Source organism: Cyprinus carpio, unplaced genomic scaffold (genome assembly GCF_018340385.1).
Source record: "Cyprinus carpio isolate SPL01 unplaced genomic scaffold, ASM1834038v1 S000006617, whole genome shotgun sequence".
Lineage (NCBI taxonomy): Eukaryota > Metazoa > Chordata > Actinopteri > Cypriniformes > Cyprinidae > Cyprinus > Cyprinus carpio.
In genome coordinates, this window is record NW_024879255.1 from 837,346 (window position 1) to 858,684 (window position 21,339).

At 38.6% G+C, this 21,339-nt stretch overlaps 2 protein-coding genes across 7 annotated transcripts in view; both read right to left on the bottom strand.

Annotated features, from left to right (window-relative positions):
* Positions 1–21,339, bottom strand: part of LOC109078806 (serine/threonine-protein kinase PAK 3) — a 323,688-nt gene that overhangs the window by 120,469 nt on the left and 181,880 nt on the right. For 4 of the 6 annotated variants that reach the window (XR_006159614.1, XR_006159613.1, XM_042754944.1 and 1 more), the window contains exon 6: positions 17,945–18,007. The exons of the other annotated variants lie outside the window; for them this stretch is intronic. Coding sequence is in view for 2 of the 4 variants with exons in the window: in XM_042754944.1 (XP_042610878.1) it covers positions 17,945–18,007 (63 nt within the window). In the remaining 2 variants the exon portion in view is untranslated. The remainder of the gene's footprint in view (positions 1–17,944; positions 18,008–21,339) is intronic. 6 annotated transcript variants of the gene reach the window in all.
* LOC122144217 (zinc finger BED domain-containing protein 4-like) lies at positions 11,779–15,206 on the bottom strand. The gene is made up of 2 exons (XM_042754948.1): positions 13,108–15,206; positions 11,779–12,799 (listed from the first exon to the last, which is right to left on the bottom strand). Exons 1-2 carry the CDS (start codon positions 14,248–14,250, stop codon positions 12,539–12,541), a joined length of 1,404 nt encoding a protein of 467 aa, XP_042610882.1. The 5' UTR covers positions 14,251–15,206; the 3' UTR covers positions 11,779–12,538.

The window sequence follows — 21,339 nt, forward strand, 5'->3', positions numbered from 1 at the left end:
CTGTATTGATTTGATACGGATGCATCATTTTACCTTTAAATACGGGACAATTCCGTATTTTAAAGGACGGGTGGTAACCCTATCAACTGGCATTACAGCTAGAATAGCTCTGTGCGACTGCATGCAAATCTAGCCCAGCTTCAGACTCTTGCATAGAGCCTGAGCCAGCTGCGAAACTAGGGTGAGCGTGATTTCACCAAGTACAACATGTCCCTGGATCAACATCCTTGTTGATCCTGGGACAACATTCCAATCAACCAATCAGAATTGAGATATAACTTTTCAGGAAATATCTGTTTTAGGCTTACAATTAGGGTTAGGTGCTTCTACACCCTTGTTAATCATTTTCCACTGATTTTAGTATTAAGTTATGGGTAGGGTTAGGCTTAGGGGTATAGGATTGGGTTAAGTCTATATTTTTGGACAATAACGTTGATCCAGGATAATCAAAAGATGTTGATCCAGGAACATGTCCCTGGAACATGTTGATCCAGGGACATGTTTGAAACCCCCAACACCCATTCTGACCATCTCTCTACACAACCATTAACACCTCCTGCAATCCCCCTCTCCACACCTCCTGCTCTTCAAATCTGTGAAGATGATGTGCGCCAGGTCTTCAGGAAGAACAAAAGAAGAAAAGCACCAGGCCCAGATGGCGTTACACCAGCCTGTTTGAAAACCTGTGCTGACCAGCTGGCCCCCATCTTTTCACAGATCTTCAACAGATCTCTGGAGTTGTGTGAAGTCCCTTCCTGCTTCAAACGCTCCACCATCATCCCCATTCCAAAGAAACCCAAGATTACAGGACTTAACGACTACAGACCTGTGGCTCTAACATCTGTCGTCATGAAGTCGTTTGAAAAACTGGTTCTGGCTTATCTGAAGGACATCACTGGACCCTTACTGGACCCCCTGCAGTTTGCTTACCGAGCAAACAGGTCTGTGGATGATGCAATCAACATGGGATTGCACTTCATCCTGCAACATCTGGACAAAACAGGGACTTATGTGAGGATCCTGTTTGTGGACTTCAGTTCGGCTTTCAACACCATCATCCCAACAGTCCTCCAGACCAAACTGACCCAGCTCTCTGTTCCTAGTTCTATCTGTCAGTGGATCACCAGCTTTCTGACAGATAGGCAACAGCTAGTGAGACTGGGGAAATTCATGTCCAACAGCTGCTCCACCAACACTGGTGCCCCTCAGGGATGTGTTCTCTCCCCCCCTGCTCTTCTCGCTGTACACCAACGACTGCACCTCAAAAGACCCCTTTGTCAAGCTCCTGAAGTTTGCAGACGACACCACACTCATCGGTCTCATCCAGGACGGTGACGAGTCTGCTTACAGACAAGAGGTTGAGCAGCTGGCTGTCTGGTGCAGTCTTAACAACCTGGAGCTGAACACGCTCAAAACAGTGGAGATGATCGTGGACTTCAGGAGAAAACCCCCCTGCACTCCCTCCACTCACCATCATGAACAGCACTGTGGCTGCAGTGGAGTCATTCAGATTCCTGGGAACCACCATCTCTCAGGACCTGAAGTGGGACAATCACATTGACTCCATTGTTAAAAAGGCCCAACAAAGGCTGTACTTCCTTCGCCAGCTGAGGAAGTTTAACCTGCCACAGGAGCTGCTGAAACAGTTCTACTCAGCCGTCATTGAGTCTGTCCTGTGCACTTCAATAACTGTGTGGTTTGGTTCAGCTACAAAATCAGACATCAGAAGACTACAGAGAACGGTTCGGACTGCTGAAAGAATTATTGGTGCTCCCCTGCCCACCCTTCAAGAACTGTATACATCCAGAGTGAGGAAAAGGGCTCAGAAAATCACTCTGGATCCCTCACACCCAAGTTACCCCATCTTTGAACTCTTGCCATCTGGCCGGCGCTTCAGAGCCGCAAATACCAGGACAGTCAGGCACAAGAACAGTTTCTTCCCCCAGGCAATCTACCTCATGAACAGTTAAATGTTCCCCACTTATACAATAAAAATGTGCAATATCCTTATATTTATTTGTTACCCCTTCATCCTAGTACATCCCTGCATCTTACTCAATCCAATTCCATTATCATTTATAGCACAATTGTTTATACACTTATTTATCTGCAAAGGGTTTTTATTTATTTTTTTTTTTTTTTTTTTTTTTTTTTTTTTTTTTTGACTGTGTGTTGTTGTCTTTTGTGTACTGGAAGCTTATGTCACTAAAACAAATTCCTTGTATGCGCAAGCATACTTGGCAATAAAGCTCTTTCTGATTCTGATTCTGATTCTGATTCTGATGTCTTACTTGGCAAAATCACGGCGACCGCAAAACTAGAGAACTCAAGTCCGAAATGCCATCCGTTTCTGGTGTTAAACATGGCGCAAAGCCTTTTTGTTGGATCGACATTAAGTCTAACCGCTATTTTATTCTTCTTTCAGTTTGACTTCCTACTGTGGGCACTATCACAGGTTGTCTTTGTGCTGGTTGTTCCACTGTGCAGTGTGACAAGCTGGAAGACAGAAGACAGGAGATACTAGCCTGTAGATTTTAAAATTATTTTCTTTATCTCCAAAAAGAAAAAAAGTGCTCTTGCTTAAGACAGCACTATTGCTCATGCTTGCTTCTGTTAAGTGAATGGATAATATACACGCTCTCTCTGTCAGTCAGTCATGTACGGTTTTCAGACCTAATGACTATAAGTTGTGCTTAAACTGAGAAAGGGCTAACATATCCTAGGTGCTCTCAACGCTGTTCAGAGTCTAGGTGATGTCTCTCTTGGCTATACTCCAAGTGAGTGTAGGGCAGGGGGAACCCTGCCACCAGCCTCCCTGCCCTGTGTGCACTTTCTGCGTTTGAGAAAAAAAAAAAAAATCGGAAAACAAACTACTGGTGGGCAAGCTGACTATACGAGAGCCATGCCTCGTCTTGGTCTTAAGGGATATCTATTGAGGATATAATGTTCAGCAGCTGGATTGGCTTCACAGAATAAAATTACCACATTCTTAAACAATGGCTTCTAGGGTCCTTTCGGTTCAAGTCTGCTCGCATAAGGTAGGCCAGTTTACTACTTCTTGAGTTAAGTCGCTGCTACATTTTATGATTCATGTCACTGCTTGTGTACTGAGCCGGATGGCTGGCAAGCCCTGTCCCCCTTTCTGGGCTGTGGGGTTCCACTAGGTCAACTAGGTATGATGTCATGACAAAGACAACGCTTGTGCAGTCGCCACTCACACACTCTACATTGCGGCAACCTGATTGTTCCCATAGTGCGGGTTGGTCTCTAATATGTACCAGTCTTTGCAGTGATTACAGCACCAGTACCCCTGTATGAATTGTCTTGCTGCTATTATCCTGTGGGTTACAGTCATTATGGTTGAAACTGCCGTTTCCCCTCCTTAAATATGGGCTTTTGCTTCTGTTGGCTGTGTTACAATTATCCCGCTGTATTGTTTTAAATTGCGCTTGGTTCGTCACTTGTTCATGAAGTTGTTATGTTGTCTAGCATGGCTAGCTTCTGATAGTAATGTGCACTGAGTCACCACCTCTACCATAAGAGTCGAGTTAACTGGAGTTTCCTATTTGAGTTTCAGCGGCCACTAGCCCATGAACAATGCGTTCTTACTGCGCTTGCCCCATTCTACTAACTGGCTGCACTGTTATAAGGTGCCATCAGATAGTGTAATACCAAGCGCCGGGCCCGCCGTTTGTTCTTGCAGTAACCATGATATTGTCCATGACAGCTGTTTTCTGATAGTTTTTGCGTTTTACCACTTATCTTTGCCGGTGTGTGCATGCACATACAGCAATTCAGCAGGCCCGCCCTCCCTCTCAGAGCTGCGGTTTCCACTAGGTCAGTTAAAAATAAATAAATATAATATTCCCTTGCCTTAAAGAGACGATGAGTTCCATTTAAAAGACACAGATTGCCCCGTCTCAACGGTGTAATGCTCACTTCCTTGAGTGAGGTTCCTTGATGTGACCTCTTCAACTATGATTGAAAGCGTGCATTCCTGCACTGGCCCCTTACTCGAGCTCAACAAGCATTTTGGTGACTCGCAAATGCCTAGAATTGCTGGCCCTATGGAGTAGCACAGCCTTTTACAACAACAACAGCCTTGTACAATGGTTGCCAAGCATTCTGTGCCTGGACAGACAGAGAAATAGTAGGCTACCTGATGACCTGCCTGGATCTGCCTGGTCATCGGAGCAGTTCACCCGTCTCTTATGTGTTTCTACACTTCAGTCCATCACAAGCATGTTCTTGTTCAACACGGCAGCCATGGCGTTCATAGTCGCCAAGGCGGCTCCCGTTCTCGCACTTCTCTCATGCTTATGATGAGCATAAAGATGTGGGCAGACTAGCACCTCCTGTCTGTTGAGCTGTTTGTCTCCCCGGCCATCTCAATCGCAGGGCAGACATACATCAAGGCACAGGGCACATGCGGCCCTGGTTCTCTTGACCTGAATGGCTAATTTCCTTGTGGAGAGATCCCCTCTAAAGCGAACAACTCAGTCTGGCATCCAGCCTATATGGAATCTGCGTGTCTGGGTACTTGGCAGAGTTTGCTGATGTTAAACGTGCTGTCACTAGAAGTGCAAAAGTAGTTTTGTCTTTTTTACAAGAGTGTTCAGATGACAGCTGTACATCCTCTGTGCTCAAGTGTGTGTAGCTGTGATATCAGCATTCATACTGACATTGATAGGTTGTCAGTGGGAGGGAATGATGTGATTAGATTTCTATGGGGCACGAGGCAGATGAACACCCCTTATGCTAAGTGCCCTTAGCAATAACATGGCGTGAAGGCACACGTTCCCCAATACGATCAGCTTATGCTCTCGAAAGGGAACGTCTCCGGTTAATGACGTAACCTCATTCCCATTGCGTTCATGCTGTGTTACATGCACTCAGGTCTTTCATAAGCTCTCTTAGTCAGTCGAAAGATTCTTATGAAATGCCATGTGGCGTCGCTTACATAGGGCACTTTCCCGCAACCCTTTTCGCACGCTTGAGCGCCATTGGCCATTGTGATGCAATGGCGTTAAGCGAATAAGGCTTCAGTATTTGAGGAGAAAGTGCTTCCCCAATGCGATCAGCTTACACTGTACGCAATGTGCCAGTAAAATGCGAGTGACAATTTAATCATATGCACTGCCATTTCTTTAGCACACGAGAGTACCTAAATGGCGCTGTGAGGTTTGGAGCAGAGGTCTGATACTGATACACAATGACGCATTAAAGGTAATTTAAAGGCAGTTGAAACAGCGCCGACATTCTTAACAACACTGATGCGGAAAACAGGAGAAACACTGTGAGACAACATTTCAGTTAGAATACTTTTCAATCCACAAATCCCCAACATTTACAATATATTTATTGTAGTAACACAAACTGTAACTGTGGTATTGTGGCCGAAATGTAGGATATTCATATCAAATTGAATGAATCAATTCAAGAAATCTAGTTGTCAGTCGCACAGTAGAAGTTATTAAAAAGTATGAAAACGTAGTTGTGAGTTCAAGAAAAGAAATAACAAACTATAAATAAAAATCTGGAAAAAACATTGGTAGATTTGAGCTTGGGTTTATTGTATCAAAAAGTATCACGCTTGGTTTGGAACAATTTAAGAACTGTATTAAGGAGGGCCACCACCACAAGACCTATCTTCTGAGATAGCGTATTTAGTCCAAGACATATTAGGGAAGGATTCTCTTACTCTAGTTGATATTGCAGGTGTTCCTCAAAGAAGTTTGGGAAGCAGGTGAAATAATGCAGATGGGCACTAAAATTTTGGATGCAGTTTATAAAATGTCTTTTGCTTTCAAAGATGGTCTCTTTTGTGATGAAAAGATACAGATAAGGTGTTTTCTTGGCACACTTTGGACCCCTTAAGGCTAATTTATACTTCTGCGTCGGACTTACGCCTTAGCCTCTACGCCGTAGGCTATGCGTTGGTTTTCATTTATACTTCTGCATTGTTGTCGGCGTTGATTGTGCAGTACACATGCAAACCGCTAGTCTGCAGTGTCCATGGGCATGTTGCTGGTGTAACCCGCAGTACCACGACAAAAGCCAAAGAAGCAGCGGCTCATTGGAGAAGCATTATAGCTGTGACTGCAGCAAATAAATATCAAAGAACAGATCATTTATTTAAAACTACAAAAAAGAGACAACAACGGAACAGCAGAAGTTGGCATTCTTTCGATCTCCACAAGGACTTTGTCGTGAACAACAAAGCGATGTAATGCTACGTTTTATAATAAATGATAAGACACTTGTTCTTTGCTTTGTTTTATTTTAAATAAGAAGGTGTAACATTAAAATATATTAAAGTGCAAAAAACACATAAAAAACTCAAATACATATGGAGGGAGGGGTACTAGCAGACCAATCACAGCTCTTGCGGTCCGCATAAATTTGACGCGCCATGACTTTTTGGAGAGGTGCACGTGAGGCTATGCCGTAGCCTGCATGTACTACGCATAACCTATGGCGTAGCTACGGCGTAGTTTCGACGCAGACGTATAAATCAGTCTTTAGTATCAATTGAGGAAATGTGTGTGGGCTGTGAGCCAATGCAAGCTTATCACCTGACCCTGACAGGTTCACATAATGATCTTCCTTCTCAGCTCGAAGGAGGCAGCAGAGGAAGAGCGTGGCAGAGGCGAGTTCTGTTGGGCGAGTTCATCAACCTTGAATGATGGCCACACAAAGCTGAAGAGTCCAGAGGCTCATGTCTGAGCAGTGGGGAGAGTCCTACCCCCCAAGCACGGCCTCTGCACAGCCCTGGCAGAAGATGCATGTCTCATGGCCATCAGATCTTTTGATTGGCTCTGTGCAGAAGAGGCAATCATGAAAGGCCATCCTAGTCTTAATCCGAAGACTCGATGGAACACAGCAGGGGACAAGAAGAGTGTTGTCCACTGCAGAATGTAAATGACGGTGTGTAACTTGATAGATGATAAAGCTTCTTGCAGAAGGTTGTCTGGAGGAAAAGATTCTAAGAGAATGTTCAGCGCTGCTCATATTTCGTGCACTTGAATGGCATTATTCAATAAAGCATCAGTAGTATTTTTGAGGAAAGTGAAATGTTCATGCAATGTCAAGTGAACCAAATCGAAAGGAAACCCCCAGTTTGTTCTTATATTATCAGAGGGACTTCCCACTGACTTCAATTGTTAAAGGTAATTACACCTGCCTTACCCTAACCCTAAACTTACACCTTTAAAAAAAGAAAGAAAAAAAAACCTTCAGACTTAAGTCTTTATTTAGTCCCTTTATTTTGCTGTTTTTATCAAGGGTACAATTGGGAGATTTCCATAAGTGAATTTACTATCAAACATAACAAAATCTAACCCATTCAATACAAACACACACACACATATCGACAACACAAGTGAGGTTTGTAATCAATGTCCTTTAAAACCAGTTGCAATGTTGTGATGACTGAATTATGAAAGGTTTTAACATTTTTGCTGCTAAAAGAAGCTCAAATGGTGTACAAGGTGAACCTAACCAAAACCAGGTTGAAATCAGCAGCCTTATTTGTGTAAAGGTCACACTGACAGGAACAAACTTCACATACATTTTCATATTTATGCCAGTGGGAAACTGGCATTTGGCTCAAAAATTACTCTAAACCTGAAATGTAAGGAAGAAATTACAGAAGTGTTCAACACCTGTAGGATGAGAGGGGTGGCAGAAGATAAAAGACATATACACACACTTCCATGCATGTAGCACATGAAAAGAAGAAGAAGAAGAAGAAGAAGAAGAAGAAGAGGAAAAGGAACACAATTAAATTTACCTAAATATGTCAATAGGATCTCTAAGGATTTCTTTCTTCTCTTAAAATGAACTACATATGGATATGAACTCATATTGTGAGATTCCCAAAAGTGATTCCAGGATTTAGTATAATTTACTATCTAACATAACAAAATCAAAACCATTCAGTACAAACACACATAATCGACAACACAAGTGAGGTTTGTAATCAATGTCCTTTAAAACCAGCTGCAATGTTCTGATGACTGATGACCATTCAGTACAAACACACGTGTATATATACAGTTGCAATCAGAAATATTCAACCCCCTCACCTCAAAAGACATTATAGTGATGTTGATAAAAGATAATGAAAATCAATGGAAAAAAAAACCTTGTGAAAGAACAAAAAAATTTTATTGATACATACGAGTTATTTTGACAACAGAAGTTGACTTAACTTTGAAGTTCAAATGAAAGTTGTAACTCTTGTAACACAAGCATGTTCAGTATTATTCAACCCCCAGCTTCAGTACCTTGTGGAGTGTCCTTTATTTTTTATAACTTCTAACAAACGGTTTCGATAAGTGCTGACAAGCTTCTTACACTTCTCGATTGGAATCTTTGCTCATTCTTCACATGCAAAAGTCTGTAACTCAGTGATGTTTGATGGCTTCCCGTGCTGCAACTGCCCTTCTTCAAATCCCACTAAAGATTTTCAATTGGATTTAAATCTGGTGACTGCGAAGGCCACTCCAGGATCCTCGAGCATCTTTTCCCCAACCAAGCTTTAGTTGATTTGGAGGTGTGCTTGGGATCATTGTCTTGCTGGAAGATCCAATGATCACCAAGGTTTAATTTGTCAAAAGAAGGCATCACGTTCTTCTTTAAAATGACCTGGTATTTCTAGGAATCCATGATGCCAGGTACATGATCAAGATTGCCAGTTCCTGCCACAGAAAAACAGCCCCACATCATCAATGACCCACCTCCGTGCTTGACCATGGGGATGGTATTCTTTTGGTCATAAGCCTGACCTTGTGCACGCCAGACGTACCGCTGGTCCATATGTCCAAAAATTTCCAGTTTTGTTTCATCAGTCCATAGAACTGTCTCCCAGAACTCTGTAGTTTTATCCAAATTCCTCCTGGCATATTCTAGTCGACTCCTGATGTTCCTTGAGGTCAAGAGTGGAGTGCGTCTTGGGGTCTGGCCATGAAGTCCTTGCTTATTCAGTGCACGTCTTATAGTTGCCACTGAAGAACTTGTACCAGCCTTCATCAGGTCATCCTGTAGCTGTCTTGCGGTCACACAGGGGGTTTTCTTAGCTGTCCTGACTAAGTTGCTAAGGGCCCTTGATGAAATTGTGGGCTTTCTTCCACGGCCAGGAAGGTTTGCAGCTGGTCCATAAGTTTTAAATTTCCTTATAATGCTCCCAATGGTGTCTCTTGGAATGTTAAATATTTTGGAAATCTTCTTATACCCAAGGCCCTTCAGATGTGATGAAATAATCTCCTCTCTCAGCTCTTGTGGAAGCTCCTTTGTCTTTCCCATGATTGCAACTCACCTTGAAAACCTTCATGGTTGGGGTTTATATATGCATCACAGCTGAAGCAAAGGAAGGATCGTTATTGAGTTCCCAAAGGCTTAATGATGTTTCAGCTCCACTTCAGGCCATAAAAACTGTCAGAAAGCTTTAAAAATAACAATATTATATAGGGGTTGAATAATTGTGACATGGCTATCTTAACAAAATATACTGTTATGCACAAATACTACATCATACATTTTCTGTGTTGATTTTATGCAACACTTAACTCATAAAGAAGTCATCCAAAGCAGAATCCTGCACTTTGAAAAGATTTTATTCATATATCCTTAAAACTCTTTGGGGGTTGAATATTTCTGATTGCAACTGTATATATATATATATATATATATATATATATATATATACACACACACACACACACACACACACACACACACAAAGGTGTGTGGATTACTTTGTCGTCCGTTGCTGATTCCAAATTACATGACAAAAATTGTCTTTAGTAACAAAATGTGTAATGAAATGATTTATAAGTAATATGATCAGACTACTTTTAGATTAGTTTTGACTTTGACTCAACTTAATGTTGATTTAAATAGGATAATCTTGTACTATATGGATATAAAAATGCTAAGAAAAAGAAAATATATTCCATTTGTTGTTACTGGCAACATGGAATGAAATATTACATTTTGCCAATGTTTCCCAAACTGGGGTTCATAAAGGAATCGCAGGTGGTTCATGAGTTTAATGAAAGGCAAATTAAAAAAATAAATAAATAAAAAAAGTCAAATTAAATCATAAAATAAATAAAATACATTTAAAGAAATTTCATATAACACCAATCAAAATAAAACACTTACTTAAAAAATAAATAAATAATAATAATAAAAATTATAGCCTTATAGCCAGCCGACTAGTGACTGGTCTTTGTGTGAATGTCCACAAAGGTGGTAGGTTATTCAGAAAGGAAATTTTAAAAGATAAAACATAGGAAATAGGTAGAATCAATGAATTATGAAAAATGTATTGCTATTGTGTGAATAATATGTAATACTGTGATCAGTTACAAATATGTAACTGTATTTTAAGTACAGTAGTTGGACAACCAGAATGGGTAATACCGCTGCCGCAAGGTTAAATCATTCGCGAAACTGCCGCAAGGTGGCGCATATATATATATATATATATATATATATATACACATATATATATGTGTATATATATATATATATATATATATATATATATATATATATATATATATATATATATATATATATATATATATATATATAAATATACACACACACACAGAGATTAAAAGCTAAATGTTTTCATTTCGGTTCATTCTTGGTAAAAAATAAATAAATAAATAATCCTTCAGGTTCCATATGCAGAGCGAAATAAGAACGGTCCAGCATTTAGAAATAATTCCTATTAACTCTGCTATTATTCTTGATTTTTCAAACTGCTAACACTTTGCAGTTTTGAATTATGCCTTTACTGTGTGACCAAAAATTGAGTATTTTCTGTTCAGCTGTTTGATCGCTCTGGCCTCAAGTGCACATATTCATTAGAAACAGCGCAGCCGTTCACCGTGCCTTTCGGCGTGAGCAGCGGTCCACTTTGGCATATCATTGCTAATTATGATTTTTTTTCGTCGATACTGAAACACGCATGAACTATAAAGCCTATTTTATCTAATGAATAATAGTTAAGCTTCAAATGGGCAACATCACGAATATGGAAACGTTTGGATTTGTCCCGAATGAGAGAGCATTTTTTTTATAGCTAAGCCTATATTATTATTATATACTGCAATTATATTTATCCATTAGAATTATATATTTTTAATCATTTTATATATTATATATATTTAGTTCTGTTCTGACAGTTAAATTTAAAGGATTTGTTGTAAAGTGAGAGGAACTAAAAATATCCTGTTGGTACATTATAACATTATTAGGCCTGCCGTTATTATTTCTGAATGTAATAAAATGCGATTATACATGACTTACACATTTTTTTCCTCTCTAAAACTTAATTTATTTGTAAAAAAACATGGAGCAAATGAAAATAGGAGATTAATTGGTTAAAATGTGTTACCGTGGGTTAACAGATTTACATTATAGTATACTTAACAACAGAGTCTGGGAATAATCTAGGCTATGTTATTAATTTTTATTTTTTTTTTCCATTGCATCTGAAAATTTACTTTAAAAAAAAAACCCTTCCCCCCTAAAAATTGTGCATGCACATTCACTTCGCCCGCTCTGGCACAGAACCTGCTTCCCGCGTTGCTCAGCTGTGGACAATTTAAAAATGTTTGATCTAAAGGTTGCTGTCCCATTTTATACAGGAACTGTTAATTTTAAAAACAATCAAATTATATTTAACATGCACTGTGACATTTTCACGCGTTTCAACTTATTATCTCCTTGAGATTTTAAAGTCAGTTTAATAGTATTGAGATTCAAGTTGAATCTAGTATAAAAAAAAACTTTAAACTGCATAAATTATTTCTATGAATTAAAGTAGCCTAACTTAAAAATATGTTATCATTAGGGATGCACGATATTGGATTTTGGCCGATATTCGATATGCCGATATTTTCAAAATAATTTTGGCCGATGCCAATACCGATACCGATATATATACGAATTTTTCGCCTGATATATTAAAACTTTAATTTTACTGAAGAGAAATCCATGTATCTCTTCTGTACTGATTCTACCATAAATGTATTATTTTACAAATGTAGACAGACATTCACACCTGAAAAACAGGTCAATTATTTCACTTGGAGAATAAATGATATGCCAGTGCAACATTTTATTTTTAAGTTTAGACTTTGAAACTTCAGTCCTTAAGATTAAAATAAATACAAATACATTTTCAAATATTTTTTTTTACATCTTTTCCTACTGGAACAGGTCTACCAAATGCTCCCGCAACATAGTGGTTAACATGACATTGTACTGAAACTTACAGAAAACACTTCAAGTGCACAAAACAAGCAGCTGTAGTCCAGACCTCCACTTCAGTCCTGAGGACCCACTTTAAAGTATAATCAAACTTAAAACCAAGCTCCACATATTATCTTGTGAGCCACAAAAAATAAAATAAAAATACAAGGACATCTTATCCTTTACTTGAACTTGAGTGGTGCAAACCTTTTCAGTCCAACTAACTAGGGTGACAACTTCGGCTGACCGGTAGGCTTCTGTTCAGCTATTTTTTTAATACCAGAGGTAGGTTTTTCTTAAGAAAAATTAGCATCTCTGCCTTTTCACCGTCCATTCGATTTCTCTTTTCATCCATCACATCAGAGGCAACGCTAAAAAGCCGTTCACTGTCAACGCTTGTGCAAGGTGCACACAGGTACTTGCGTGCAGCAAGAGCGAGGGCAGGGAAACGGGCCTGGTTGCACTTCCAGTACTCCAATGGACTGTGGTTCCTGGGAATTGTGGGTTCGGCCAGGTATGAGATGACCTATGAAGTAACAGAATACCAAAATATTACTTACGGATATATATATATATATTTTTTACTTTATGCTTTAGGCATTAACAGAGCTCTAACGTTTTTTTCCAGAAATCAAATGATTTATTAGTTGCACGTTTATTATTACTACCGTAAACATAGCGAATTATGATAATAAATAGGCGATTATCTATGTTATGACATTGCAGAATAATAATAGCGAAAGTCGCATCATTAATTAGGATGCTTTCGGTTCAAAAGTGAAATATATATTTTTTAAAATAATAACCTACATTTGTGCATGTTTTTACGCTTACCTGTGACGCTGACGCGGTCTTGTCTTGCTCCTCAAACATGACATTCTCCTCCAGAATTTCGTCATACATATCCAGCAGTGATCCTGTTCGGGTCCTCTTCTCTGGGGGATCCTCTGTGCTGGCATCTGCACTGCCGCTCATGTCATCCAAAACTTTGAGCAACAGGTTGCGAGCACTCCTCTTTTTTTCCTCGTCAAAGTACCGGTCTTTGTAGCGTGCATCAAGCATGGTTGCAACAGAATAAAGTGCCTCACAATGCACACCGTTGAAGCGATGATTGACGGCTTCCAGCAGGGTAGTTTTGGTAGTCTGCACTCCTCTGTCCGTGTCACTCGGCCGGCCAAGCAGTCGTGTCAGTGCCACAACCGCGGGGATCACATCAGCAGCAGAAGCCTCTGCAGAACTTATATCTCTGGTCAGCTGCTCAAAGGGGGCGAGAAGTGTGATCATATTTTCTATAATTCCCTGATTTGCCGTCAAAGTTGCAGGAAGCTCGAAATCAGCGGCATAAGCACCTAGTGCCCTTTTCTGCTCGACCAAGCTTCGCATCATATAAAACGTCGAATTCCATCTGGTAGCGATATCTTGTTGAAGTCGTTTTACCGACATTCCGAGCTCTTTCTGTACATCCGCCAGTCGACTGTATGCCAGCTGGGAGTGTTTGAAATGTCCAATTATTCTCCTTCCCACGGCCACAACATCCGCCACGCTGCGCTGAGACAGGACACCGTCATTCACCGCCAGTTGCAGTGAGTGTGCCATGCATGGTAGACATGTCACACCAAACTCCATCATAGCTTTAGCCATGTTACGGGCATTGTCATGTAGCACGACATGCACTCGTTCTCTTTCTATTTTCCATTTCCCAAACATACTTTCAAATGCGAACGCAATTGCAGCTGCTGTGTGAGAACCGGAGCATTCCTGTGAGTGTAGGACAGCTTTTTTAAGGGTGAAATCTTCATCTATCCACTGGGCAGTGAGGCTCAACATGCTTACAGGACTCACGCTTGATGTCCAAAATGTCCGTGGTGAAGCTAATGTGACACGCGCCGACAAGGAGCTTTTCAATTTGACTGGCGACAACACTCTGGAGTTCAGGTAAGGCCACGTCAGAAAAATAGCGCCGGCTAGGCATAGCATACCGCGGCTCTAGGTGCATCATTAGCCTCCTGAAGCCAACATCTTCCACCACGCTAAACGGCTGGTTATCAAGAGCAATAAATTCAATTATTTTGTCGTTAAGATCTTTTACCTTTGGGTGGTCGCTGCTGTATTTTCTAGCTTTGTCAAAGGACTGAAGTAGAGGCTGCTGATGGGTTTTTGCCGGCATTTTTTCCGTCTTACTTTTTAAAAATTCTTGGTGCTGCTCAGGATGACGGCTCTTAAGATGTGTAATCATATTTGTAGTGTTGAAAGACTGTTGTTTTACGCCTCCTCGCATCACTTGTGCTTTACAAAGATTGCAGATAGCAACTTTGTTATCTGTTTGACAGATCTCGAAATGCCTCCACACAGCTGACATGTTGTAAGTTTAAGTTTTTGGCGCTCAAGCTACGTTCATGGTCGTCGCGCACGCACATGAAACACGCCCCCCTATCGGTTTGGCTCATCGGCAGAAATATTCATATCGGCCGATGCCGATGATGGTCATTTTAAGCTTTTATCGACCGATACCGATGTTGTGCCGATATTATCGTGCATCCCTAGTTATCATGACTTTTCATCATATCTTTTTTTTATAGTGTGATAACGAGCTGTATTCGGTTACCATTTCGGAAACCAAGCACACACTTTTTTAAATCTATTATTCACTCGCATATCTCCTACATCTAAGGTTTTTTTTTTTTGAGGAAGGTGCCACTGTCAGGGGAGTCAAAAGATAATTTCATTATCAATATTGTTATTATTATGGTCTGGTGAAAATAATAATATGGGGTGAGAGAAAATAATGAATAAAAAGAGTAAGGCTGCTATGAGTGCAGGCAGCACATTTCAGCCCAGTAACATGACAACACACTCTTCCTCGCAGCCAAAAAACAGACAGAATTCTGTCCAGCTGGAGGGGGTTGGGTTTTTTGGGGGTAGTTCTGTATAGCTTGTGGGGACTGAAATAAAGGTGTGAATCTCTTGCTCTTTATATGGACAGTGTCTTATGAAGGTTTCAAACTTACAGAGCAGGTTTAGGCAAAGTAGGACAAATGCCTTGTTTGGTTTGGCTTTTGTCATTTTTGCAACTGCATACAGAGTATTAGATACATTACAATATAATATGTTTTTTTTTTTTTCCTCAGGACAGATGAGGCGCCTCTGAGAGAGAGACAAAGAAACTGGCGAAAGAGACGCGCTTCTGCCAAAGAGACAAAAACATTTGTTCTTAATGTATTTGTTTTACTTTAACAGAGATGTCTAGAGGGTATTTAATAGGTCTGCCCCCCATGTACGATGTTTCTTGTTACTAGTAGCCTAGTCGTTCATTTAAGTCATTATTCAACTAATGAGCCTTAATATATTCTGCGCTTAAGCACATGCATTAAGTTTGCCACAAAGCACAGGCAGAAGTAGCCTAATAATTATGAAAAAGTATGAAATATGAAAATTATTTATTAATAAACAAATGTTTTCTTGTCGTTGCGAGATGAAATTCACAGTGCTGACTCTCATCTCCACAGGATGCGCATGATCAGGGAGTATTTGCTTTCATTTTTAATTGGTTCGTTCAAAAAAAATTCAAGTGATGGAGAGGGTGCCTCCCTGTCATGCATGCGCATTAATAATTTTTGCGCAAACACTTGAATATGAATAATAATAGAGCACATTTATTTTCGGTTACAGTACGGGATCCGCATTAAAAAATAATCTTCATAAGTCTACAACCGAGACAGATGCAGTTATAACCTGTAAATTGAAGGCTATTTGATGTTTTAAAATTATCTAAAGGCTGATGCTGCTCCAATTCGTTGATCATTTGTTGTTCTTGACTAAACGGATGCATGACTCTTATAAACCGTTTTAATAAATCTCTTTTGCATTAAATAATAAAGATATAAAGCAGGTTAAGTTAAATATTATTGTACAAATAATTAGAAAATGCTATAGACTGGGAATAAGATGGAAGTTTCACATTTTGCCTGTGCATTACAAAGTAAATAATTTTTTTACATGCAATTATCCAAAATAAAACCAAACAAGATTTGTAATGAAGATAAAATATGTGGAAAAATAAGAATAAATGTTGTGCATCATGCGCGCCGGGCGAATCTCTAAAATATCACTCTGATATTTTAAGGAATATGAAACACTCTTGCATTTAAATGTGGCTGCATTTAAAATTGTATGAAAGCAAGTAAAGAAGGCTGCCTTTAAAATCACTGAAGTGGTCAATTAATGAAGCTCTTTTTTTACATCAAGAGCACTTTGGTGATTATAATGAGAGAACTTGAGTTTAAACGTGAGGACATTTTATTAATCCGTCCATTCTTTAGGGTTTCAAGGATTTAGCTAAATCGTGCAGATTTAATTTATTCATTTCTTGTTTTAGTTAGGCCTAAATAATGGAAGCGAAATTATACAGTGCCTCACATTTTACTAAAATAAAGGAAATAATTTATAAAACACGCAACAATTTCTTAATCAGTGTACAGACAGATATCTTTTTCCCAAGAAGTTATCTGTCAAAATAAAGTACAGGTAACAAATAACAAAGTAGTGTGTGACAAAATTGTGTGGTGTTTTATTAAGGGAATTTTAAAATATAAATTAAAAATTTATTTGTGACAAATATATGGCTAATATGTGAGGATATTGACATTTTGCATATAAATCCATGTAGCCTAGCTCACTAAAATAGGCTACCACTTTTAATGCTTCGATGCAAAGTAAACCACCATTTCTTTAGGATAATATAACACATAATTCATATTATATAAATAATACTGCACATCTATTAAATGTTTCAAATCTAAAATATGGTGTAATACTGTAAAGCTAAGAGAAAATAAATGCAAAGGCTCATAGGATTGACATTTATCCTGCTTAAATTCGTTCTAAGAAACACACATAAAACTTCATAAGTACTAAACATTTATCTGTGAATATTCAATATTTGAACCACAGTGTTTTTCTTTCATTTTCCCTGACTGCAGCTGTCAAATGTAACACATCGGCTAAGCAAAGCTGACGGCTATTTGCGAAAATGTGCTTTGATGCGTTTGTTTGATAATTTGTGGTTAAAGCGCTACTCAGCGGTCAAAAGCTGCAAATGCACTTTACAGACACGGCGGTGGCGGCACTCGCAGCGGCAGAAAGCTCATTTTGGTTGGCCACCTACTGTAACTGGATTTCGAGTATTTTAAAATGTAATTTAATCTAATTAGAAGTACTTGTATCTGAATCTGATTACGTAATCCTGATTTACCATGTAATCAGTTACTACCCAACTCTCTGTGTGTGTGTATATATATATATACAATATAAAACATTATTTTATATAATATAAAATTTTTATTTTATATAATTACTATTCTTCTGCTTCTTCTTCATCTTCTTGTTCCCTATATCAAGAATATCCCTGTCTAGCAATAGCAAGTAGCAGTCATGGCTAGACAGTAACCCTCTTGCCTAGAAAAAAACTCTTGTGAGATTCAGGGGTGCAGAACATGCATGCAAATGAATTAATACATTTGGGTTTTGGGTGTAGAGGTATCACATGCCAAATAATGTGTCACTTCTTCTGTGAAGTTCTAAGTCTCAGACTCATTACTGCACAGTAAATGCATTGGTTTTGTCAAATGATGCTGCTTCTTTAGTTCCATACAGTATAAAGGTGAAGTTTTACCTTGTCAAATAACGCGCTGCAGGTTCTAAGGCTGACAGGTGGCCCGGAAGACAGGAGGCGATTCTGAATGTTGATAAGGTTGAGAATGGGAGGATATTTTACTTGACACAAAAATTTCACAAAGTATTCAAACACTACAAATGGACTGCAAGGAACAGAGGATAGGATGAAAAGTTTGACAGAAGGAAGTCAGATAGAAAAGAAAAGTGGCCTAGTAGTGAGATTCTTATGAAAGGAATGGTTAAAGGGGAAAACACAACTAAGAAAAGGATTGAACATCGTTATTGTAGTCTAAACATGGACATCCATTTGCCACCACATTGACAGCTTGATTGTATCATATTAATTAAGCTCAGATCATTCATCCAAGCAAAAAGCTATTCAATTTGAGATAGACACATTAAATCTAAGTGTGTTTAACTGTCATTGATGATCTTTTAGACATCTAATCTGTCCCTGACACGTTAATAATCAATGCTTTGATGAATAGCACATCATAACACATACTTCTATATGTAGTCTATAGTTACCTTAGAAAATCTGCTGATGAGCTAAAACCACTTAATTTTCCAAAATATAAGATTTTGATTTATAATGTGCTGTGATTTACATAATTCAAAAACAAATAAGCATACAAAGGGCACACAAATTTGCATGCACACACATAATATCAGTTTCAAGCATTGCTACCTTGACATTGCAACATTTTCATCATCAAACTAAAATGCAGTCGACCACACATAAATATACTCTACAATAGCTAATTTAAAGGGATCATGAATTGAGAAATCAAATTTTCTTTGATCTTTTGACAGCAAAATAGGTCATTGTACTATACTATAAAAACATTCTGTAAGTTTCGACACAAAACTTCCTTGTTAGTAAAAAAAAAAAAAAAAAACACAAACACAAAAAAACACTTTTAATTGAAACTAAGCTGCCAAACACAGTGTTTCATATTTTGTCATAGTATGCAAATACAGGATGACTCAAGCAACAAAACCATACTGATGTCTCTGAGGATTATAATACGTTGTGCAGTGCCAAGTTATAGAACAAACAGTCTTCACATTGCCTTCCTTGTTGTCCTAACACTTGTGTCCACTGGGCATGAACATTGTTCTGTCACATTGCGTCCCTCCACAATAGCCAGAAGCTGTATATACTGGACGCAACAAAGTGACCATTGCAAATCTATTCATGTTATTGAAGTAGCACAGGAGCTTGGAGTAAGTTAGTAATAGACCCATATTGTTTTTAGAGTATACATCACAGCAGCGTCTAATATTTTAATACATAAAACTGTTACCCAATAGCATTGGGCATTTACAAAGTCTGAAAGGCCTATCAAAATGATGTATTTCAAATAGGGGGTCAAAACTTAACCCCGTAAATTATTATGTGTTTGATGCAAAAATCTTGATAACATTTTAAGTGAAACTCAGAGAACATAAAAAATGCAGTTCATGACCCCTTTAAAGGGGTCATATGATATTGCTTATAAGAACATTATTTTGTATATTTGGTGTAATGCAATGAGTTTACGTGGTTTAAGGTTCAAAAAACATATTTTCCACATACTGTACATTATTGTTGCTCCTCTATGCCTAGAATAGGTTTTCATGCTTCATTGTTCCAAAACACATTATTTTTCACATATTTTAAATTATTGCTGTAACTCTCTTCCAAGTCTGTCTCAAATGAACTGATTAGTTCCTGTTTCGAAATACAAAATGTGCTCTGATTGGTTAGATGGCCCAGTGCATTGTGATTGCTGAGCTGCTCAATTTTGGCATTCTAATTAAAGCCTGATTCAGACCCAAAGAATGTTTGTGAACAAGACGATTGTGCATAACCTCTGCAAGCAAGGATTTTACCAGACATTTTAGTGGTATGTTTTATATATTTGTTTATTATTTATTGTAATTTTCTTTTCTTACACAATTTTGATACAATCTTATACACCATTTAAAAGTAACTACAGTTACTGTAAATAGGAAAAGTGAAATGATAATATGTATTCAATGTTGTATTATTTATTTACAAAACTCTCGGGAAAAAAATAGTACACGATGGTGCAAATAGTGTTCCTCAAAGAACAGTTTTGTACCTTTTCAATAACTGTACCTTTAATGGTATAGTAAAGACCGCTGATGATACTGTTTAGTACCTTTCAAGGTACAACTGAAATGAAGGTACATAAAAGTTCTCACGTCAAAGGTACAAGTTAGGCCAAAAATGACTGTTTCATGCATGATTGGTTGCTGTTTTAACTATTAGGCATAGCAACAAGAAATAGCTATGGCCGTTACAGAATTTTCAAACAGAACAGAGAGAGGGAAGCAGATTACTTTTGCTCTTTTAGCCACAGAAAAGCTCTTTGAGGGTGGATTTTAAGTGTTAACTTGAAGACGCGAGATTTAAAGGTGAGTTTTGACATTTTATATTAAGTTAACTTGTCGAAAATTTATGTTTCAGCTACTCAGCGTGAAATAATGGCTTAAATTAGTTCATGGAGCTATGCTCAATGATTTTAGCCATTTGTATAATGTTACTTATTTTAATGCAATTAATTAATTTAATATCAAATGATCGTGACTACATATACAATTTGGCATTTGCGCAACACTGCCCACTGTAACTATTACATATCAACGGTTAAATGTTAGTCATTGCAACGCAAGGCTTTGATGGGCCAAATTCGCAGCAGCCATTAAGGGAATTTTTAAACAGCGGAGAGTGGCTACAGCGCCAGAACAACCAGCAGGACTTCAGCTTCTTTATCATCAGAGCAACTTCATAAGAGGCTCGACTCAAATTATCAGACCAAGAGAGGAGAAAATTCAAAGGTGAGTTTTATGCTTGCATTTAACCGAATCAAAAATGTATAACACCATGTCTACACCGGACGCGACATTTGTCGCGCCGCAACAGCTAAATCTGTCTACACCACTGATCTATATATGACTGGATCGCTCATCGCGTTCTAAACTGCCAGCAGACAGTGAAGCCACTGGAAGTGTTCGATCTGCCATCTTACTAATCCCTACCGGCAGAGAGCACCATTGAGTCACATTCAAACCGCTGACCTAAAATCAGCCGATTTGAAGCAAATCAGTCAAACGGGACTAGTTTTTATGTTATGTGTATGTAAATTAATGTTTACTTCAGATGTAATCTGCAGTGTTTACGGTCTTTTGGGGTAGTATAAGTGATATATTTAAACCGTTTAGGTGGTTGTGTCTGCTGCACACTGATGACACAGGTAACGATCCAACACAAAATATAGCCAATTTCTTTATGAACATAATTATTCAGGAATTATTAAACATGAACGTATTAGTATTAGAAATGGATTTGAATATATTACAATGATTAATACAATTATGTTGTTA